We start from the raw sequence: 20,067 nt of genomic DNA, 5'->3' as shown, positions 1-20,067 counted from the left end.
TTCCCTTGGGTTAAAACTTGGAGAAAGTTTTAATCTCCAGAATACCCCTTTAATAAAGAAGAACTTTTTCATGTGTTTTCTGGTCTAGCACTGTTCTGATAGGCGTTCAGAATACATGATTGCAGTGAGCCGCATTTCCTTCCCACTGCAGCCTGGTAATTATTAACTTGAGGCCTCCGGGTTGTATAATTGCGTTTTCTCATCTATTATTATGTATATGCTTAGTGTTCATTTTACACATTCCACAACTTGTGTCTGGTTCCATGAATGAGGCATTATTGTGTACTGTATGTAGGCCATAGGCAGAAACCTGTTCTGTATATAGAGTCTGCCCAATGTTATTGTAGTGACTTCAACTGTCTCGATACCTGTTATCATCCCAGTATATTAGACATCCACAGACGTCAGTCCACCCTTGTATCTAATATACTAGCACCCTGCTTACCCATCTCTTGTGTTTACACCTACAACCAGGTCATTACCTGGAAATGGCATCCTGGCTGTTAACCGTAATCTGGGTTAAAGCAGTGGGAGACGTATCTATTCATCAAAGGAATACCCAAGGATTATTAGCTATACTAATATTTATCCATATGCCAAGTGTTTCTGGCGAAACGATAAATGGATTCCGTGCACAGATGCCCTGATACACAAGGGTGCCCATGCTAACGTGTAATCATTGTAAACAAGCAAATTCTGCCTGCTTCATTGCCTCACACAGAGAAGCCAATTATGAAATCCCAGGCTACATGGAACCATTACATTGACACACATCTGTACACAGTGGCCAACAAGTGAATAATTATGCACCACAGTTAGAAGAGTTTCAGAAAGTTTAGAGATTAAAGTATTTGGAGCGTGACGTAAGAGAAAATAAGAGCAGAGGAAGTGTATATCGCTAGCAGTTAGTTTCTAGCTTATGTAACTTAAAGAGACTATCCGGCTTTGGGACAAAATTCTGTCCTCGAACCAAAGGGGAAGAGGGGGTATATGGCCTTTAATTTATCTTTTCTACCATGTCTCTGATCTGTCAGTTCTGGATCCCATTTTCGGCTGTCCAGCATGGCTGATGCTATCTTCACAATACATTGGTAGTTCTACACGTGAAGCAGTGAAAAACAGCACACATGTCTGTAGCCACTCCATAAGTGGCCCCATTGTCACACACAGCCTTGCTTGGCTTCAGATTGTACAAGATTAGCCATGTGTCAGCCTCAGCCTGCAGAGCCGTGTGGCTGTACGCCGCTAGATATATCAGTTTTAGGATGTTTATGACATGCACCGCTATATAGAGGGCAATACGGATATTTGTGCCAGTGTGGAGGGTTCTTAAAGGTTGTATAAAGAGGTGGAGGAGGGGAGTGAGGAGAGGACAGACTAAGATAAATGACCCGCAACTTTTGGGAGTGCCATGAAACATGGACCACCAATTTTGGCTTAATGCTCCATTTGCAGGACGTTGACCCGGTGTGCTGTTAGGTATATTTAGCGTCCTTGGCCATGTGCGCTGGACCATGTGTTTGTGATCAGGTGCACCCTGCCACTAACAGCGTCTTTCAACACCAAGGACATGTTATCATTTGCATGGCTGCGCAGGGCAGGGATGACTTTTTGGGCAAAGAAATCATGGCTGGGCACCTGGTACTGTGGGTTAGCATAGAGCGTCATGTTGCGGAAGGCAACTGTGTCCACTAGCCTGAAGGGCAGCATTTTCATTGCAAGCAGCTGCATAATGCGTGTGTTCTGGCTTTGTGCTCGTGGATTATTGGGGTGATATTTTTGTATATTCCCGTAGCTGGGAATGGAGGGCTGGCTGCTGACTTGAGAAACACTGGAATATGGGGTAGATGTCAATGTCAGTGAAGGTGGTGGTGATGGTGGCCATTCAAGTTCAGCTCTCAGTTTCCCGCTACCTGGCTCTAAAGCTTGCAGCCCAATTGACAATTGTGGAGGAGAGGCCTAAAGTAGGTGTGCTACTGCCCTTATACAGAACTGCCTCTCTGTGCTCAGAGGCTACTGCATGAACAGGGAGGGAGATGGATGAAGAGGCAGCATAAGAGATTGAGGTTGACCCTTTGCTCTTTAGCCCAGATGGGCTCTCCAAGGCAGCGGGTGGCGGTAGTGCACGTGACTGTTCATATACGTTGTGTTGAGGTTCTTTATGTTCTTGCCATGCTTTAAACACTTACTGCAGATCTTACAGATGAACGCTCTTGGCACCACCTGGGGTGTCAAAGAATGCCCAGGCTGTACAACTCCTGTGAGCAGACCTAGCTGTGAGCCTGATGTTGGTGCTGTTGCAACTACGTTGTCCTACAGTTTAAGCTGAATTACATCAAAAGCTGTATTTACTAAGCCTTTGGATTTAGGAATTGCTCAGCGTTTAATTAGAGTCCTGGTTTCAAATGTGATGAAAGGCAAGATCTGCAAGGAGTTTCTATGTTCTCGTTAACAATTTCTTTGTGCTTAGATACTATTACTTACTTTCAAGGCCTGACTAACTGACCGAGTATCTCTCTTTCCATTCTAGAGAATCGATGATTTTGCTTTGGAAACAGATTCAAATGGCAACCCCATCATGGAAGATGGAAGGGGCAGATGCCCTTTTGATCCAGAGTATAAGTCCTCGGCTATAGTGGTTGGTAAGTATAGCTGCTCCAAGAGCATTGTAATAGTTTCCCCAGAATATCCCATGATTTTTGTTTGGATCCTCACTGGAGGATTCATAATTTCTCAGATTTTATATACAATGTTTACTTAATTCTTCTGTCTTTGTTTCAGATGGGGACATGTATGGAGGAACAGTCAGTACCTTCCGAGGAAATGAGCCCATTATTTACAAAAGCGAAGATAGCAAGATTACTCTGAAGACCGAGACCTCCTTAAACTGGCTGCAAGGTTGGCCTTTGATTTACGTCTTTGATTACAGTGTGTATAGATAAAACATGGCTTTTGATAGAGATCAGGGATTAATTTTGACGTATGCAAACCGTTCTTAAATTGCAAATATTTGCCTGTAAGGTAGACTCTAAATTTTCTATAACTCAAATATCACTTACTGCTAGTCTGGAATTCCGTCTATCCACTCCTCTGTTCATAAGCCCAGACTGAACTAGCCCTTTATTTTACTGCATTGAAGGATGTGACTTTATTGGTGTAAATTAGACTATACAACAATGGATGTGTAGTTGGGGATTACTGGGGATGAGTATGTTGTAGTATGTAAATAAGAGTATAGCCAGAGTACTAATCAGTCTGGGATGTGCACTTGTGTTGACACAGTGATTAAATGTGCATAGGACCTGCTATTAAACTCATTATCTTCCACTTTGTCATTGCAGATCCAGCTTTTGTTGGCTCAGCTCATATCCCAGAAAATTTTCCCAAAGGGAACTCTATAGGTGACGATGATAAGATTTATTTCTTCTTTACCGAGACTGGAAAAGAATTTGATTTTTTTGAGAACCCTATTGTGTCTCGGATTGCTCGAGTATGTAAGGTGAGATCAACAAAAGTTCTTCATTACTGTATAAGATGTCACAAGCTTTAACATCACATTAAGGCCGCCTGCATACGACCAGGTCGGATTCCACATGTGGGATCTGACCCTGTGCCCGGACAGTGGCCCCGCATAACTATCCAGATTCTTCTTTATACCGGTCGTCACGCCGGCGCACATGCGCAGTACAGATTATGCCGTGCCATCATTAGGCGATGACACGGATCCCGTTGCCTTTCCACAATGATGATTGCGTAAGGGCTGTGGGTCGGACGGCTTTCATTGACTTCAATGGAAGCCGTTTGCATGGAATCTGCCTAGAAATAGAGCATGCTGCAATTTTTCGCCCCCCTCATAGCATGCTATGGAAAGCATTTGCTGCGTAATCCAGAGGTAGGCGCCCGCTCCGGATTCCACGGTGCACGTGCGGCCATGTGCAGACAGCCTAATACTTTATAATTTTGTCGAAAAGGAGCCCTGGGCAATGAGAATCAGGCCAACATGAGCTGTAGACCCTACCACCATAGACCCACAGAGGGTATAACAATGGCATGTAAATTCTTGTATAAGTACTTTTTGCCATTATGACATCAGGCTCTCGTTAATTAACCTGTGCTAACAAGGTCCGCAGTGTTAATTCCATGCCACTGTTTGGTTAATTATTTCCTAATTGCTATTTTCTCTTATGATTCCTTTGACACCATTATATTATCCTTCTCTTAGGGGGACCTCGGTGGCGAGCGTGTCCTACAGAAGAAGTGGACCACATTCTTGAAGGCCCAACTTTTGTGCACTCGCTCAGAAGATGGTTTCCCCTTCAATGTTCTGAGGGACATGTTTGTTCTCACTCCCGGAGGGGAACATTGGATGAATACCATTTTCTATGGGGTCTTTACTTCACAGTGGTAAGCAGAAGGTTATTAGTATTTATTCTATGTGTGAATGTGAGGAACTCCCAAGATTTTTGGCTTTCCTTTTATAAGTCCCATGCTGCAACTTAGCTGTGAACATAGTTTTTATCGTTCATTACAGCCTTGTGTTGTGAACTACATTTCAGCCTTTGCTTTGTTTCGTAATGACCACTTTGTCCTACTTCTCACTTCCCCGAGCTTGTTTATGTGGCCATTAAAATGGCATAGCTATTACAGGATCGTTTCTGATCAGTGTAATTAAAAGCAAACAGAGTGTATATTATATCTGTTGTAACTTTGATACGTGTGTCTGGACATGTATTAGGCCCATATAGGGAACTTATATCCTAAGAAATATATTTTTCTCCCCAGGAACAAGGGAGGAGTTGGAAGTTCAGCTGTATGTGCCTTCTCCATGAATGATGTGCAGAAAGCCTTCAATGGCCTCTATAAGGAAGTAAACCGCGAGTCTCAGCAGTGGAGTACATACACGGACTCTGTACCGGAGCCACGACCCGGAGCTGTAAGTATTGCATATGCCTCATAGTATTTTGTTACTGGATTGAGTCAGGGTTTTTGCAAACCAAGAAAAATATCATTCTATAGAAATTAATGTAGCTGAGCTGAAATTATATCTAGTGTGTACCTGGATAATATTATATCTAAAGACACTAAAATGTCTTTATATCATGTTCTAGAAGCCATGTATGGACATTTAATAGTGTAGTGGAAAAGCAAGCAATTCTAGATGATCAGGCACTCTCCCCCCACCCCCCTTATTCTTTGTGCTAAAAGTTCAAGAACACTTGCCATTGTATTAAGAATGTGTCAACACTGCGCTCTTGTGGACAAACTATATACACTGCACAACTCTAGCAGATTTTAGCGGAAAGTATCCTGCAGTTTTATTTATTCATTACACTGGGTAACTTTTTTTTTGTGTGCTTTGTTCCCGGGAATTTTTGAGTTGCCTAGGTCACATGTAATTAGTAATGTGCATTTATTGAGTCATAACTATGGTTTTGTACCAATTGAGCTGGTAATTTAGCTGGCCCTATAGCCTACGCAGCATATTATTGCACGCATCACACTTAATGATGGTAGATTGCAAACAAACGTGCCATTGCACACAGCGCATGCATTTGTTTGTTTAGTAAGTCTGGAGCTTCCTGGAAATCTGAAGCACTGTGTACTTTCTGTTGTTTGCAGGAGGCCATCAGACAAACAACATATCCGCAATGGTTTTCCCATGGCCTCGTAAGGGTGCAAGTGTATACTTGCAACCTCTAGAGGCCATAAGAAAACCAATGCGGATACGTTGTTTGCCTGATGGCCTCCTGCAAACAACAGGAAATGTACTTCAGGTTTTGATCAGATCCAGACTTGCAAAAACAAACAGATGCATGTGCTGTGCGCAATGACATGTTTCTTTACATTCTTTCATGATTGGTTGTGATGCGTGCGGTAATATGCTGCATAGGCTATAGTCTCCGTTGGTACAAAACCAAAGTTATGACTCAGTGAAAGCTCATTGCCAGTGACATGTGACCTAGGTAACACAAAACTAGCTTTTAATCCCTGTGAACAAAAACAATTTTCTTACCTAGTGTTATTTGTGTATTAACAAATGTTAATATTGCTTGATTTGAAGTAGGATTACTGAATTTATGCAAACAAAAATAAGGAAAATTCACAGGTTTTATTGCATGATAGGAATTTTTTGAAGAAACTTTTTTTTTACCACAAACCAAAAGTTTAAAGATTCTGATAAATATTTTCTAAACATTTGTGACATAAGACATCAGGAACTAAAGGGTACAACCTGGGAACAAAAAGAGTTTTAGGGTGGTCTGAGTTGGAACCTCTGTCCGGGGGTTCGTTCGTAGATGAGGCTGCAAATACAAGAAGAAAAAACGGGCAGCTGGGCTGAAAGGGGGCAGACCCCATTATAGTCAATGGGGTTTGTCTGGTTCCATCCACAGACTAAAACCGTTCAACCCCGGGGATTATCCTTCTCTGCTTCCCGAATCCCCAACACAGATGTGAAAGCACCCTGACACAGTGTTACTTATCTCCCATTACTTATATAGCACCAACATATTCCACAGCGTTGTACACAGTATACATGTCCCTATATCCCTGTATCACCCAGTATTTAGGGTTTACCTGCATTTTTCCTACATTGAAGACTTCTATACGAGCTATGGCCAATTTCAGGTGAAGCCAGTTAATCTTAAGGTCCATTTACACACACAGATGATCGCTCAAAATTCGTCAGAAGCTAACAGAGCGATCATTTTGCATTAGTCCATTAGTAGCTAACTAGCTTCATTTGTGTGTATTTAGAGAACAGCAAGTGGCCTAATCTCTAAATACAGCTCTATTGTTCTCCAGAAGGACAGCAGCTGAAAGAATGTTATCAGCGCTGCATTTGGAGAACTCAGCGTGTGGTCCGTTTTATCAGTCCCGATGGATTTTAAGCTGAGGTGAACTCAGCGCTGGACGAAAAGTGCCCGGTTAGTGCACGATGGGCACACATTTACACACAACGATTATCGCTGAAAAGATGGCTTTTGAGCGATAATTATAATTGTTGTGTTTAAAGGGGCCTTTAGTGTGTTTCTTTGAATCTACATTCTCCATAATCCTCCAGAATTGGTATTTTCCAGCAGTTTGAGGCATACATTGTCTAGTCTTGCTGTAGCGCCTTAGGGATGCAAATAAGTGAATACAATCTAGTAGCAAAATGCTCTATTATAAACTTTTTACAGTAAAAGATCATCTGCTCTGATCGATTTGTATATCAGCTGGCGGAGGAACTTGGCTCATTGGAGCCTCTTGGTCTGAGACTATACATTTCATTCATATTTTTTACTTTTATCCCAACAGTGCATTACTAACAAAGCAAGAAACATGAAAATCAATTCCTCCCTACAAATGCCTGACAGAGTATTGAACTTCATCAAGGACCATTTCCTGATGGACAGCCCTGTGCGGAGCCAGCCTCTGCTGCTGCAGACACATATGATCTATCAGCAGATCAATGTGCAGCGAGTCAGGGGGCTCAAGAAAACCTATGATGTCATGTTCCTGGGGACAGGTGATGAACTACAGCCTGAGTCTACAGACCACAGTATCCAAATTACTTCCAGTACTTCTAGTGTTAATAATGCTTTCTATTCCACAGATGATGGGCGGCTGCACAAGGCAGTCCATGTGAATAAGACAGTCCACATTATTGAAGAGATTAAACTGTTCCCAAGTGCAAGTCCAGTACAAGAGCTACTGATTGATCACAGCAAGGTAATAATGCAGTTTGATTTTGCAATAGGCTACATAAGTTGGTAAAATAGATTAGTATTATGGACACCGAATGGCTACTTTATTAGCAACACCGGACGGCCCTTTCACAACTGCAGCCTCCTTGTGTAAAAAATTAAAGATGGACTCTGGAGTGCAGCATAAAATCAAATGAGCAAGTTTTCCATGGAGCAGTTTCAGTGTGAATCCACATTAGAATGGGAAAAGCAAGTGACTTCAACTGAGGTATACTATCCTACCAAAAGTAATTGGACACCGGAGCAAGAATCAAAAGTAATATTTATTTACATATGTTAATACTTAGCGGGGCTCCTTTGGCCCTAATGACATCTGATACTCTTCATGGCATACTTTCTACTAAGATCTGATACATTTCAGCTGGTATTTCCCTCCATTCATTCTGCAAACGATTAGCGAGTTCTTACAAAGAAGATGGATGCTGTTCATATTTCCGTTTATCCCAAAGATGTACAATAGGGTTCTAGTTGGGACTCTATGCAGCCAGTCCAATCGTGGAACATCTATATCCTCCAACAAATGTAAAACAGCGTTGGATTTGAGACAGGGTGTGTTGTCTTGTTGGAAGTATTGCTGATTATTTCCATATTCTTGGCAGCAGAGTATTGTCTATAATGTCAAGGTACACCTCCTTGTTCATGGTTCTTACCACTACAACCAACGGGCTGAGACCATGCCACGTAAAATATCCCCAAACCATAATGGAACCTCCACCATACTTAACTGTAGGCACAACGCATTCAGGCAAATGGTATTCTTCAGATATTCTCCACATCCAGAGACATCTATCTGATTTGAAAATGTAGTAGTGTCCCTACATAGAACGTTCTTTCATTGCTCAACTGTCCAATGACGATGCTCCTTGCACCATTGTAGATAGCCCGATGCACTCCATTTCATGATGGATGGCTTGTGTGTAGCACCATAACCTGTATATCCAGCAGCTCACAGTTCCCGTCACAAACTATGGCTGACACCTCCAAGGGTCTGCCTCTTGTGTAGCACGGTTTAGGACACGTAATAAGACATAATCTATTCTACTGGTAAGGCTGTCCAAATATTTTTGGTAGGCTAGTGTATAGTCATTGGTGCTAGAATCGCTGAGAACAGCATTTCAAAAAATGTCAACCTCCTGTGGTTTTCTCATGCAACGGTGTCAAGAGTATACCAAGTATGGTGTAATCGAGGAAAAACGTCCATTGAAAGGGGATCCAGTGAGTGTCAACAACTCATTGACAAAAGGGATCAGAGGAGGATGTCAAGTATCATTGTGAATAACAAGCAGTTCACGGTCAAGCAAAATGCAACTGACTACCATACCTAGCATGTCCCAATATACAACCCGTCAATCCTTAGCGCTGGTGCGATATGAGAGCAGAGGACCAGTTTGAGTCCCAGAAACAGAAAGACAAGACTCCAGTAGGACAAAAGAACACAGAAAATGGATCACTGAGCGGTGGAAAAATCATTGCCTGGTTAGATAAATCCAGATTTCTTTTGCACCAGAATCTGGAGCAAGCAGTATGAATCAAGGAACCCAATACCTCCACCTCATTTGCAGCAACTACAATATGCTATCATGTCCACTTGGGCTAATATCTGTGCAGAAAGATTTCAGCACGTAGCAGAATCTAGGCTATGATGAATTGGTATAGCTCTGATGGCCAAAGGAGGTCCAACATACTACTAGATGGGTGTATCTAATTAAAGTGGCCACTGAGTGCATATTGTGCCAACATATTCTACAGTACTGTACTTAGAATGTGTTCATCTACATCACATATCTTCATTTCCCTATCTTGAGCTCAATACCCTCAAACTCATGTGTCAAACTTAGCCAAATATCAATACTTTTCTTCCACTTATGCATGATACTTCTGCTCCTTGAGTCATGGACATAAGTTATTACTATATTATAGAGTTTATACTATAGTAATAACCTCTGTCCATGACTCAAGGAGCAGTCAGACGATACACAAGTGGAAGAAAAGAAATGAATTCTTCCCACGGGCCATGATTGTGACAACCCTGCCCTAACACAATAACCTTCTGTCTTGTATAGAATCTGGTTTACGCCTCGTCTCGTTCCATGGTTGTACAAGTTCCCGTCTCGAACTGCAGTATGTATATAAGCTGTGGGGAATGCATCCTTTCACGTGATCCCTATTGTGCATGGAGCAAAAGAGGATGTCGCAGTGTCCACCACCATTCACATGATCCAAATGCACAGTAAGTGGTCCTTGTTATGTCATTTTTCAGCAGTGAAGGTCATACCTATAGATTTTCTTTATTTATGGTCATTTTTTGTATTCCAGGCACTGGCTCCAAGATATTGAAAATGCAGATACTGAAAAACTTTGCAGGCAAAGCGATAGCTCAGGGCCTGGTGGACGAGTTCTTAAACCAAGTGGTAAGTTACTGAAAGACTGGGATGTGTGTATTGTCAATGGATGGGTGGATGAATGCTTGGATCGATCCACACGGTGCCCAAGCAGCAAGGAAAGCAAATAGAATGTTTGTCTGCATAGCTTGAGGTATAACCAGTAGAAAGAGAGAGATTGTGATTCCGCTGTATTCTTTCTGGTGAGACCACATCTGGAATACTGTATTTAGTTCTGGAGACCTCATCTACAGAAAGACATTGATAAGATAGATGGAGTCCAAAGACAGCTACAAAAATGGTGGAAAGTCTTAAACATAAAACCAGGAAATACTTATAGGCTATGGTCACCATTTGTGGCATATTTTTATTATCACTTGAATATATGTATTTTTGGGTTGAAAATCATTTTTGCTGTATTAAAAATGTTGAACTGTTTGGTTTCTACAACTTCTCTGTCACTATATGCAATAATTATAGCTTGACTGTCAATAGATCTGTCAGTAAAGCTGGACTGAGGGTAAAGGCCCATTTACACATAACAATTATTGCTCAAAATTCGCTTACATGACCGAAAATAAGCGATAATCGTTACATGTAAACGTGGGCATCATGTACTTTTCAGCCCAATGATGACCGCTCTGTGCTAGGAGCTGAACAACGTCAAAAGTGGAAGTGCTGGGTCCAGTAAATGTCAAACCAGAACGGTGCTAGCCAGAGTCAATTGGCTATAGTTGTCATTATGTGGTCCAGCATTTTCCCAAAGGAAGTAGTGTTGCATGCAGCGCTATTGTTTTGGAAGATTTTGACAGAAAGCAGTGACAGAGGCTCTGAACACTGATGTGAACAAGCACAAATCCGTCAGTCCAGCTTCATTGTTGGATCTCCTATTGAATGTTACTCTGCAGTTACTGTCTACCATGATCCGTAGAAGCTGCAGATGCCAAATGGTACCAAATTTTTAATGAAACCATATTACAAAAATAATTTTTAGCCCGAAAAGTATACCTTTAAACAAAAACAGCCTTTAAAGTTTCTTTAAGGAACTTCATTTCTATAGCCTGGGGGAAAGAAGGGAAAGGGGGAACATAACTGAAGCCTTTAAATATGTTAAAGGTATAAATAAAGTTTAGGAGAGAAGCGTTTTATTCAGAAACTAGAACAAGGGGCACAATCTGAAAATAGTTGTGAATGAGATCAGAAGTAATACAGAAGTAATGTCAAAAAATATTTTCATTGAAAGAGTAGTAGATGCTTAGAACAAACTTCCAACAGATGTGGTTGAAAAATCAAGAGTGAATGTATAATGAGATAAGAGAGAAATAAAAAGGAGGAAATAATATAGGGATGGACTAGGTGGACCAGGTGGTCCTTTTTGCTGTGAGTCTTATATGTTTCTAGACAGTTTGATATTAATAAAGTAGAATTAGCCATTAATTAATTTTATTAATATTTTGTTCACAGAAGATCCCGAATGTAAGAAGATTATACTAAAACCCAATAATGCTACTACTTTGCCGTGCAGCTTGTTATCCAACTTAGCATCTCGTCAGTGGCTTCACAACAATAGGCCTATTGATGCCTCCTCGTATTTTGTATTAGAAACGGGAGAACTCATCCTTGTAAACAGCCCTGAAAGACTGGGAACATATGAATGCTGGTCAGTAGAGAAGGATTTCAGAAAGCTGATGGTTAAGTATTGTGTTAATACAGACAGCATCATAAAAGCAACCACTCAATGGGCTCAAACAGAAAGGAACTTTCACCAAGTTAGTGCCATTGACAAGGTTGTCAACACCTCGAAATTTATGTCCCCAGGGAATAGCTCTGCCCAGCTATTAGGGAAATCTTACTGGAATGAGTTTTTAATAATGACTATACTTTTCGTAGTGGTACTAGTCATTCTCGCATTGTGCATCATGTATAAACATCGCAGTGGAATGAAATCAATTCTGAAACCGGTCGAAAATTCTGACAAGAAGCCACGCAAAAATACTGAAAGTGTACCTCTAAATGGGAGCACGGCGCCTATCCCACAAGCTGACCATAAAGGTTATCAGACTCTAAATGACAACTATATAATCAGCACTCCTGTTCATGACCCTTTGGTTGCTAGTAAAATTGTATCAGAATCAGAAAAAAGACCTCTAAATGTGAAGGACACTCTTGTGGAAGTATCTCCAGCATGCCCAAGACCAAGAGTACGATTAGGCTCAGAAATAAGAGATTCTGTGGTATGAGAGACTTAAACATAAGACATTCCTGTACCCACAAACCACTATGGGACCGCAAGCAACTGTTCAACAAGGCTTTGTGATCCACAAGTATTCTATGTGTGTGCATGCAACTTTATGATGATGGTCAAAACTTGGTTGTCAACCAGGCTTCCTATACATGGATAGCTTGGATAGCTTCTGTGTGCAGAGAGTATACAAGTGTACATTGTGGAAAGATAGCACATCATCTTCTGTTACAGTCATCATCACGTTTTCTGGACACGGAAGGACAATTGTGTTTGGAAGCATGTGCATACTTGGCCTCCAGGTAGCACATTTCCATTTCAACACTCATCTGATAAGCCGTGTACAAGGACCATCTTTTGAGTAATTTGCACATGGTAGAACGTTGGGATACTAGTGTTATTCCTCCACTATGGCTGGTCTTTAGTATCGGTTGTGGGGAAAAGGAGAAAAACAAATGCCATTGGAGGTCCCCAAGGACTCGCCCATGTTTGAAGATCAAGGATATAAACATTTGTAGATCACGGAATGTCCAGACTTTGTAATTCTGAGGAACAATTGAACGTGGCGTCGGCATTGGCAGGTTTAATTCTTACAAAAAGCACAATAAGAATCTGGCATCAACCACAAAAAAGGGTGTTTAGAATATTGATGGGTACATTCTCAATCGGTAGTAATATTGCAATACGCATCAGAACAGAAGTGTAAGACGACCTTCTGTCAGGCGGAGGAATTGTCAGATATTTGCCACGTCATCCAAGCAACCATCTTCATGAACACTTGTTGCACCTACTGCTGATGATCATTCATATCCTAAAAGTCTTTTTTTCGAAAACATCTATTAATATTATTTGAGTTTTTTTATGTTTTGTTATTACCTTTTTACTTTGTTTAAAATAATGTGAAACCAGGACCTGGTGTTATGGCACCAACAACCAGCTATAATCTGCCTAGAGTATAAACGGTACACACACGGATTCTTTTAATTTATCAATCTATTAATTGCAACACATCATTTTTTATATATGTTTTTTTTTCCTTTTTGATTCGGCGTGGGAGTGTATATAGTGTATATTTTTCATGGGTTTTTATTTGTTTTTCGAGAACGTGTGTGTATGGGATGTGTTCTGTTCGTAGTGACGGATTTACCAGTAGTGTACACCATTTGCTCCAAGTGACCAGCAGGGAAAATGCATTTCATTGTTTGTGAAATGTCAGAATCTCTTCTGACTCACTTTGTTTCCAGTGCCTTCATAATGCGGGACCTTGTTAACCTAGACAAAGCTTGAATGCTAATACATTCTGAGCTCATTCTAGACATTTGGTATCATTGGTATAACCTAGAAGATGAAAGATCTTTCGGAAGTAGTAGGCACACTCTTCCTCATTGGGGGCTGTCCGAGAGTAGATTGCAAGCATCACTCTACCTACCTAGGGTGCCATAAATGTCTAGTCTTGCTTTACTGCAGATAAGTCTGAGCAGTGTTTAAAAATACCAAAGTAGTTGAAATGCTACTAGATATTGTATAGACTTGTACAAAGTGGTTTCGTGCAGATACTATCTCTATAGAGTAATCCAACCATCCATTTTTATACACAACCAGAGTTTCGAGCTCTCATTGAGAATGGCATTAGAGAGTATGGATATATCCTCTCGATGGGCTGAATGGGCTATAGTATAGTTACTTCTTTATAAAGCACATGTACCTCAGCTCTAATCAAGCTCCAACTTTCCTACTTATGTTACAGAACTATAGTCCATAAACTTTTTTTTTGTCTTAGGAATTTTGCTTTCCAGTCTCTGTTGGAGGTTTGGTAAGGAGCATTGATCAACGTTGATTTGTATAAAACTACTCTGGAACAGCGAACACATCTTTGAATGTAGAGTATTCAATCAGTAGCATCTGATCGTAAAGCACATCCTCGCATAATAAAACTCCTGTAGCTAAGACAAATTTAGTTAGTGTTCTACACACAGAGGCTCAGCGACTACCTGTAGTGTACATGCTAATTACCTGATCTACAATGCTGTGAAACCAGCTGCTGCTTGACAGGGATATTTACCGGTACTACACTGAATATAGAGGACCACTAGGACTCTGACATAGTCTTACCTGTGTTGCAAAAAAAAGAAGAACACGCACCTTATCACAGTGCATGCATGGAAACGTCCCATCTGTTGTAAATATGTATGTGCAGCTTTTCTGTGCCAAATGTTTTGTCAGTATGTGGTGTTGGTGAGTCCTATTGTACAGTGTGCTTCCCTATGTTGATTTGCAGTTTATGAACATTTTTTATTACAGCACTTTATTTTTAATAAAATGTGGAAAATTCGCAGTCTCATTTAATTTTTTTTCGTAGATTTGAATTCTGTCATGTTGCCTTGTTGCTATGTCGTTTAAGCCGAGCTCACACGAATGTGTTTGCAGGCATGCCGTGCGTGTATCTCTCCTGCATAAGCAGGCATGCAATGACATGCTGCGTGCCGCCAAATCCCCATACACTATCTTATAATACGTGCCAAGATAGTGCATGCCACGATTTATTTTATGCACATATTTTGCACAACTTGTGTGAGGGGCATAATTAAGGTTTATGGCATTTTACATCACATTCGGGAGATTCACTCACTTGTATGTTTTTATTATGTACGAGCTTGACGCAAAAAACGTTGTCCAATTCGAAGGTAATGTATTAAGAGAACAGATATATACACAATATTCAAACACAAATAACAAAATATTAATATAACGAAGTGAGGAGAACGAGAAATCTGATCTTAACTTACTAATGCAAGGAGACCCTACCTAAAAGCTGAGCACCCGCCCTGATGAAGACGACCCCACGTCAGGAATCGGGGGCGACCCTGACTCTCCCTAGTTGCAAACGGAGATAATGGTATGAATGAAATGTAACCTTTACTGCACTTATTATAAAACTATACTATGAATTATATGATAACTGATGCATAATTAGATGCTAGCCAGGAGATAGATGCAACAACACCCTAGATTACACTATAAGCCAAACAGACTTATCTGTACTATGGAACAGGACAGAAACTGCCGACAGGACCAGAGACACCTTCAGATGAGAAGTATAACCAACATCCTCTGTGAGGAGGATCCAGAATAAATGTCTAGAGAGGAATGCTGATTAGCTGGCTGGGACACAGACTTTCCACCCAACCAATCCATCCACACACCAGCAAAGAAGTTTTCCTGTTGGCGTCCAATGCCAAAATGACACTAAGCATGTACCGGCGTGTGGATCTTGTGGGCTGGGGCTAATGCCATGATGTGACCCCGGTCCTGAACTGACATAGTTAGTGAGCTGTGGCAGTTTTTTTCAAGGAAGCTCAAATCTGAACCCAAGGAAGAAGGTAAACATTCCCTACTATTTCCTTATGGAATGTTTTCCTCGCTTACTTGGGTTAAGAGTAAAGTTGAGCGAACATACTCTGCCGAGCTTGATGCTCGTTCGAGCATTAGCGTACTCAATGGTGCTCGTTACTCGAACGAGCATCAAGCCGTGTTCGACCCCGCCCCAATGCAGCGTGCATCATTGGCAAATTTTTTGTCTGGCTGGAGAGACAGAGACAGAGAGAAAGACAGAGAGAGAGAGAGAAAAATGGAATTCAAGTCAGATAGGGGCTGTTTGCGTGTTGGCTGATGCAGGTGGAGGAGAACATCAACTGCTTGTATGTGATTACAAAAAAAAAAAAGTTCTTCCCCCCTCCCCAGAAACAGCAGCGCTGCTATCAATGAGCTGTATTTGGTGTAACAACTCAGAGTGCCTGTTTCTGAGGGATACAAAATAGACCCTTTAAAAGGAAGGGAAAAGTGCTAAAGAATATTTAGGCCACTTTGCAGTAATGGCACCACTCAGAGCTCCACTAGTATTACAACCATTTGATGGGATGTGTTTGAAGTAGTTAAAAACTCTTTGCATTATAGGAATTGTTCTTAAAGCAACCCTCTGATCCTGGACAAACTAAGATGGCCCCTCGCTTCTTGAACTACCTGATGCACACTGTGTATTAGTATGTTTTCGTAGTCTAGGACACTACATGATGCTCTAATTGGCCAGTGCTGGCGCATGTGGCCAACGATGGTCAATCAGAGCAGGTATAGTGTCTTCTAATGATGTGTACTTTGTGCAGTGTGCATCTGGTACCAAGACAAGCGGTGCGGCCATCTATCCTTGTCCAGGCCTAGAAGGTAACTTTCAGAGGTTCAACGATAAACTACTTCGCTATAACAATTTTAACCCCTTCATGACGCGGCCCTTTTTTTTTTTTCCATTTTAATTTTTTCCTACCCTCCTTAAAAAAAATCGGAACTCCTTTTGTTATCCATCGACGTCGCTGTATGAGGGCTTGCTTTTTGCGGGTCGATGTTATATTTTTCAATGGTGCTATTTAATGTACTATATAATGTACTGAAAAACTTTTAAAAAATTATAAGTGGAGTAAAATGAAAAAAAAAACGACATTCTGCCATCTTTCAGTGCGTCTTGTTTCTACGGCGCACAAACTGCAACAAAAACGACATGATAACTTTATTCTATGGGTCGGTACGATTACTACGATACCAAACTTGTTTAGTTTTTTTTACTATACTACTCTTTTTTTATTCAAAGACATTTAATTTTTTTCAATTATTTTCTGCCGTCATCTTGTGTGCACAATAATTTTTTTCTTTTTCCATCGACGTAGTTCAGAGATGGCTCATTTTTTGCAAAATGTCCTGTAGTTTCCGTTAGTACTAATTTGGAATATGTACGACTTCTTGATCGCTTTTTATTGCGTTTTTTCTGGGATACAGCGTGACTGAAAAAGTGCATTTCTGGTGTTCTCTACTTTTTTTTTCAAATGACGTTCACCGTGCGAGGTAAATAATGTGCTACTTTGATAGATCTGACTTTTACGGACGCGGTGATACCAAATATGTATTTTTATTATTATTTGTTTTCTACAATTAAAAAAACTTTACTGCTCTTTTTTTATTTTACTTTTAAGTCCCCCTGGGAGACTAGAATATGCAATTCTTTGATCGCTCCTGCAGTATGGTGCTATAAGCATTACGTCATACTGCATTCTGACAGGCAGCCTATATAGGGCCTAAAAGAAATTAATATATGTTGCTTAGTAATCTATTTGAATCAATAAGGCTGAATACTGCGATATTTTATGTGTGAAAGAGAACTCATGACTATTCTGAGGAAGAAGCCTGTGGTTTCCTGTCTTAAGGTCTACGCTTGACCTGAATGGAATCAGGAAGGTCACCAGAGCAGATGTTCATAAGTTTAGCAAGAAATGGCTTGACCGCAGAGAGTCATCAGTTCTTTAAAGAAAAATATGTTTGTCTAAGGTCATATGTTAAGTCATAAGTTTTTCCCTGTTTAACCACAAGTCGCATCCCTGCAAGAGCGATTGGCTATAAAAACCCAGATATGCAGACAATAAACAGAGCTCATTGCTTTAAACCATATACTGTGTGTATAGGTCTATGCATGGTCTCTCAGGAGCACTCCTACCTAGGTCAATTTGGAAACGGACAACATCACTGACCAGTCTGTTTGTGCAGGCTAACCCCCGACAGTTTTTGGCGCCCAACTAGGAGGCGGGGCTTACCTTTACGGGACATCACAACCAGTAGACTGAAACAAACTCCTGGCCCGTTGACGTGGATACTGGATCCTGAGACCCCAGACTGAAAACACCGGTGTAAAGGTAAGAGCTTATCTTACTATTATACAGTCTGGATTCTTTAGATCTGTGTGTCTCTAACGGACTAGAGGTTAGTTGTTGCCTGTTTCCTATATTTTCTGCCCCGTCCATATTTTAGAGTGAATAAGTTCATTTAACTGTCCTAGACGGAAGAACTCACTCATTGGGACTTAAAGAGTCATGTTGTCTGTATTGGAGATTGAAATAATTGTTATTGTTATAGTCTCATTTCTGGCAGTCATATTGTTACTCTGGATCTGTTATAATATTACTAAAAGTTCCCTAAGAGGCGAAGTCTGGTCTCCCCTGAATCCTAGTGTTTGAAGTTGACCACGTTTTAGTTCTGTAAATCTATTCCGGGACAGGGAACTGTGTGTTCCCAGATAATCTCAGTGATTATCTTAGTTTACTGTGTGAAATATACGTCCTGTATACTTAGTGAAGAATAGTTGGAAGTGGTCAAACATGGGGTCTGAACAATCTAAGACATATCAGACTCCTATTGAAATAATTAAAGATAGAGAAGGGGAGGACATTTGCAGACAAGCCTATAAAGTTTACAAACGTATAGGCCTCAAGAAGGCGGGAACATTCAATTATGAATTTTGGTCACAATATGAGGATAAGCATAGAAAGGAAATAAGAAATAAGGGTTTGGAAAAGGGCATGAAGGCCATCCTGGACTGCTCTAAAACAGCAGAAGACGAACACTGGGACTCCGAGTGCCGAGGCGAGGGCATTTTAGTTTATTGTCCTATGGCCCGGCCACCAATAGACGTCCCCATGGAAACCCCTACGGTTCCATTAGTCCCTCCTGTCGTCCCGGCCGCTCCACCAATGTCTCCAAATAATCCCTTTAATTCTCTGTATCCCAATTTGCCGCCCCTGCCTCCTACGTATCCACAGGCTACTGCCCAGATGGATACACCTCCCTACAGCCCTCAATCAGGATCCCCGGGCCCTGAAGTAAATAGAGGTCCGGCTTGGGATTGTCCACGTTGTGGTCAACAGAATGCCTGTTTTAGAGAACTCTGTACGGTATGTGGGACTCCACGTCCCAGGGACCAGTGTAGACAACCGGTTCCCTTGTTCCCCGTTACAACCTCCACTACCCATTATAGAGAACCAAACAGACCGAGTCCACCATTGGGCACGGTCAGACAAGAGGACACCGACAGACCATCGTCTTCTAATGACAGACCCACGGACGCACATAGACCAACTCCCGGGTCTACAGTCACTACATGGCGACCTGGAGCGCCACAGACCAGATGGCACTGTGTCAGCAACTGCCCGATCCCCAGACAGAGCCAGCAGCTTTCCATAGAAAGTTGGAAGTCATACAGAAAAACTACTCTGCCACTTGGACAGATATGGAATGTCTTATGAATGTAAAATGTCCTCTGGGCCTTTACAATAGTATTGCTCAATTTTGTGGTCTTGAAGATCGCCCAGATGACCCCCAGACATTACTTAGTGGTACTCAATATGTGGACAAGGTTAAGGCCTGGTTTAAGGATAAAGCCCAAGAGAGACGTACAGCCCTAACCCAGTGTAGACAGAACAAGGGCGAGTCTATTGAATGTTACTTTGGCCGTTTAGAGGAAGTAGGCAGAGATCTGGGTTTGTATGATTGTCCAAAAGCCATACGTAATGCTGCTTTTTGTGAAGCCTTTATGCAAGGAATAGATAAGCGCCTGTCCGACCGCGTTAAAGAATGTACCCCCGATTGGCGACAGGCCAAACCGCGTGATCTATATAAGAAAGCTGTAGGATTTGTCATGGACACAGAAGACCACGCAAAGGGTGTTATGGTTAAACATTACACCATGGAGGGGGACACAGCCCGACTTAACGACCCCAGGCGGGAGACCCGTAAGTGTTATAACTGCGGGAAGACTGGACACTTGGCCCGTAATTGTAGGGCCCCTAAACGCCCTAGACAGAACATGTCAGACGAAAGGGGG

General features: G+C 41.5%; 1 protein-coding gene across 2 annotated transcripts in view; it reads left to right on the top strand.

Moving 5' to 3' along the window:
• The window catches only part of SEMA4B (semaphorin 4B), a 74,950-nt gene extending 60,248 nt beyond the window's left edge, over window positions 1–14,702 (top strand). The window contains exons 5-14 of one of the 2 annotated variants that reach the window (XM_066592756.1): window positions 2,531–2,642; window positions 2,782–2,898; window positions 3,342–3,499; window positions 4,223–4,404; window positions 4,783–4,933; window positions 7,300–7,510; window positions 7,598–7,713; window positions 9,812–9,978; window positions 10,065–10,159; window positions 11,597–14,702. In XM_066592756.1, the coding sequence (XP_066448853.1) occupies window positions 2,531–2,642; window positions 2,782–2,898; window positions 3,342–3,499; window positions 4,223–4,404; window positions 4,783–4,933; window positions 7,300–7,510; window positions 7,598–7,713; window positions 9,812–9,978; window positions 10,065–10,159; window positions 11,597–12,369 (2,082 nt within the window). In that variant the 3' untranslated portion in view covers window positions 12,370–14,702. Of the gene's footprint in view, window positions 1–2,530; window positions 2,643–2,781; window positions 2,899–3,341; window positions 3,500–4,222; window positions 4,405–4,782; window positions 4,934–7,299; window positions 7,511–7,597; window positions 7,714–9,811; window positions 9,979–10,064; window positions 10,160–11,593 lie in introns of both variants that reach the window. The other variant, XM_066592755.1, reaches the window with a different exon arrangement.
• Window positions 14,703–20,067: the final 5,365 nt, after the last annotated feature.

This window comes from Eleutherodactylus coqui, chromosome 2 (genome assembly GCF_035609145.1).
Source record: "Eleutherodactylus coqui strain aEleCoq1 chromosome 2, aEleCoq1.hap1, whole genome shotgun sequence".
Classification (NCBI taxonomy): Eukaryota; Metazoa; Chordata; class Amphibia; order Anura; family Eleutherodactylidae; genus Eleutherodactylus; species Eleutherodactylus coqui.
The sequence above is the reverse complement of the archived record's forward strand: the minus strand, read 5'-3'. Positions and strand labels throughout refer to the sequence as shown.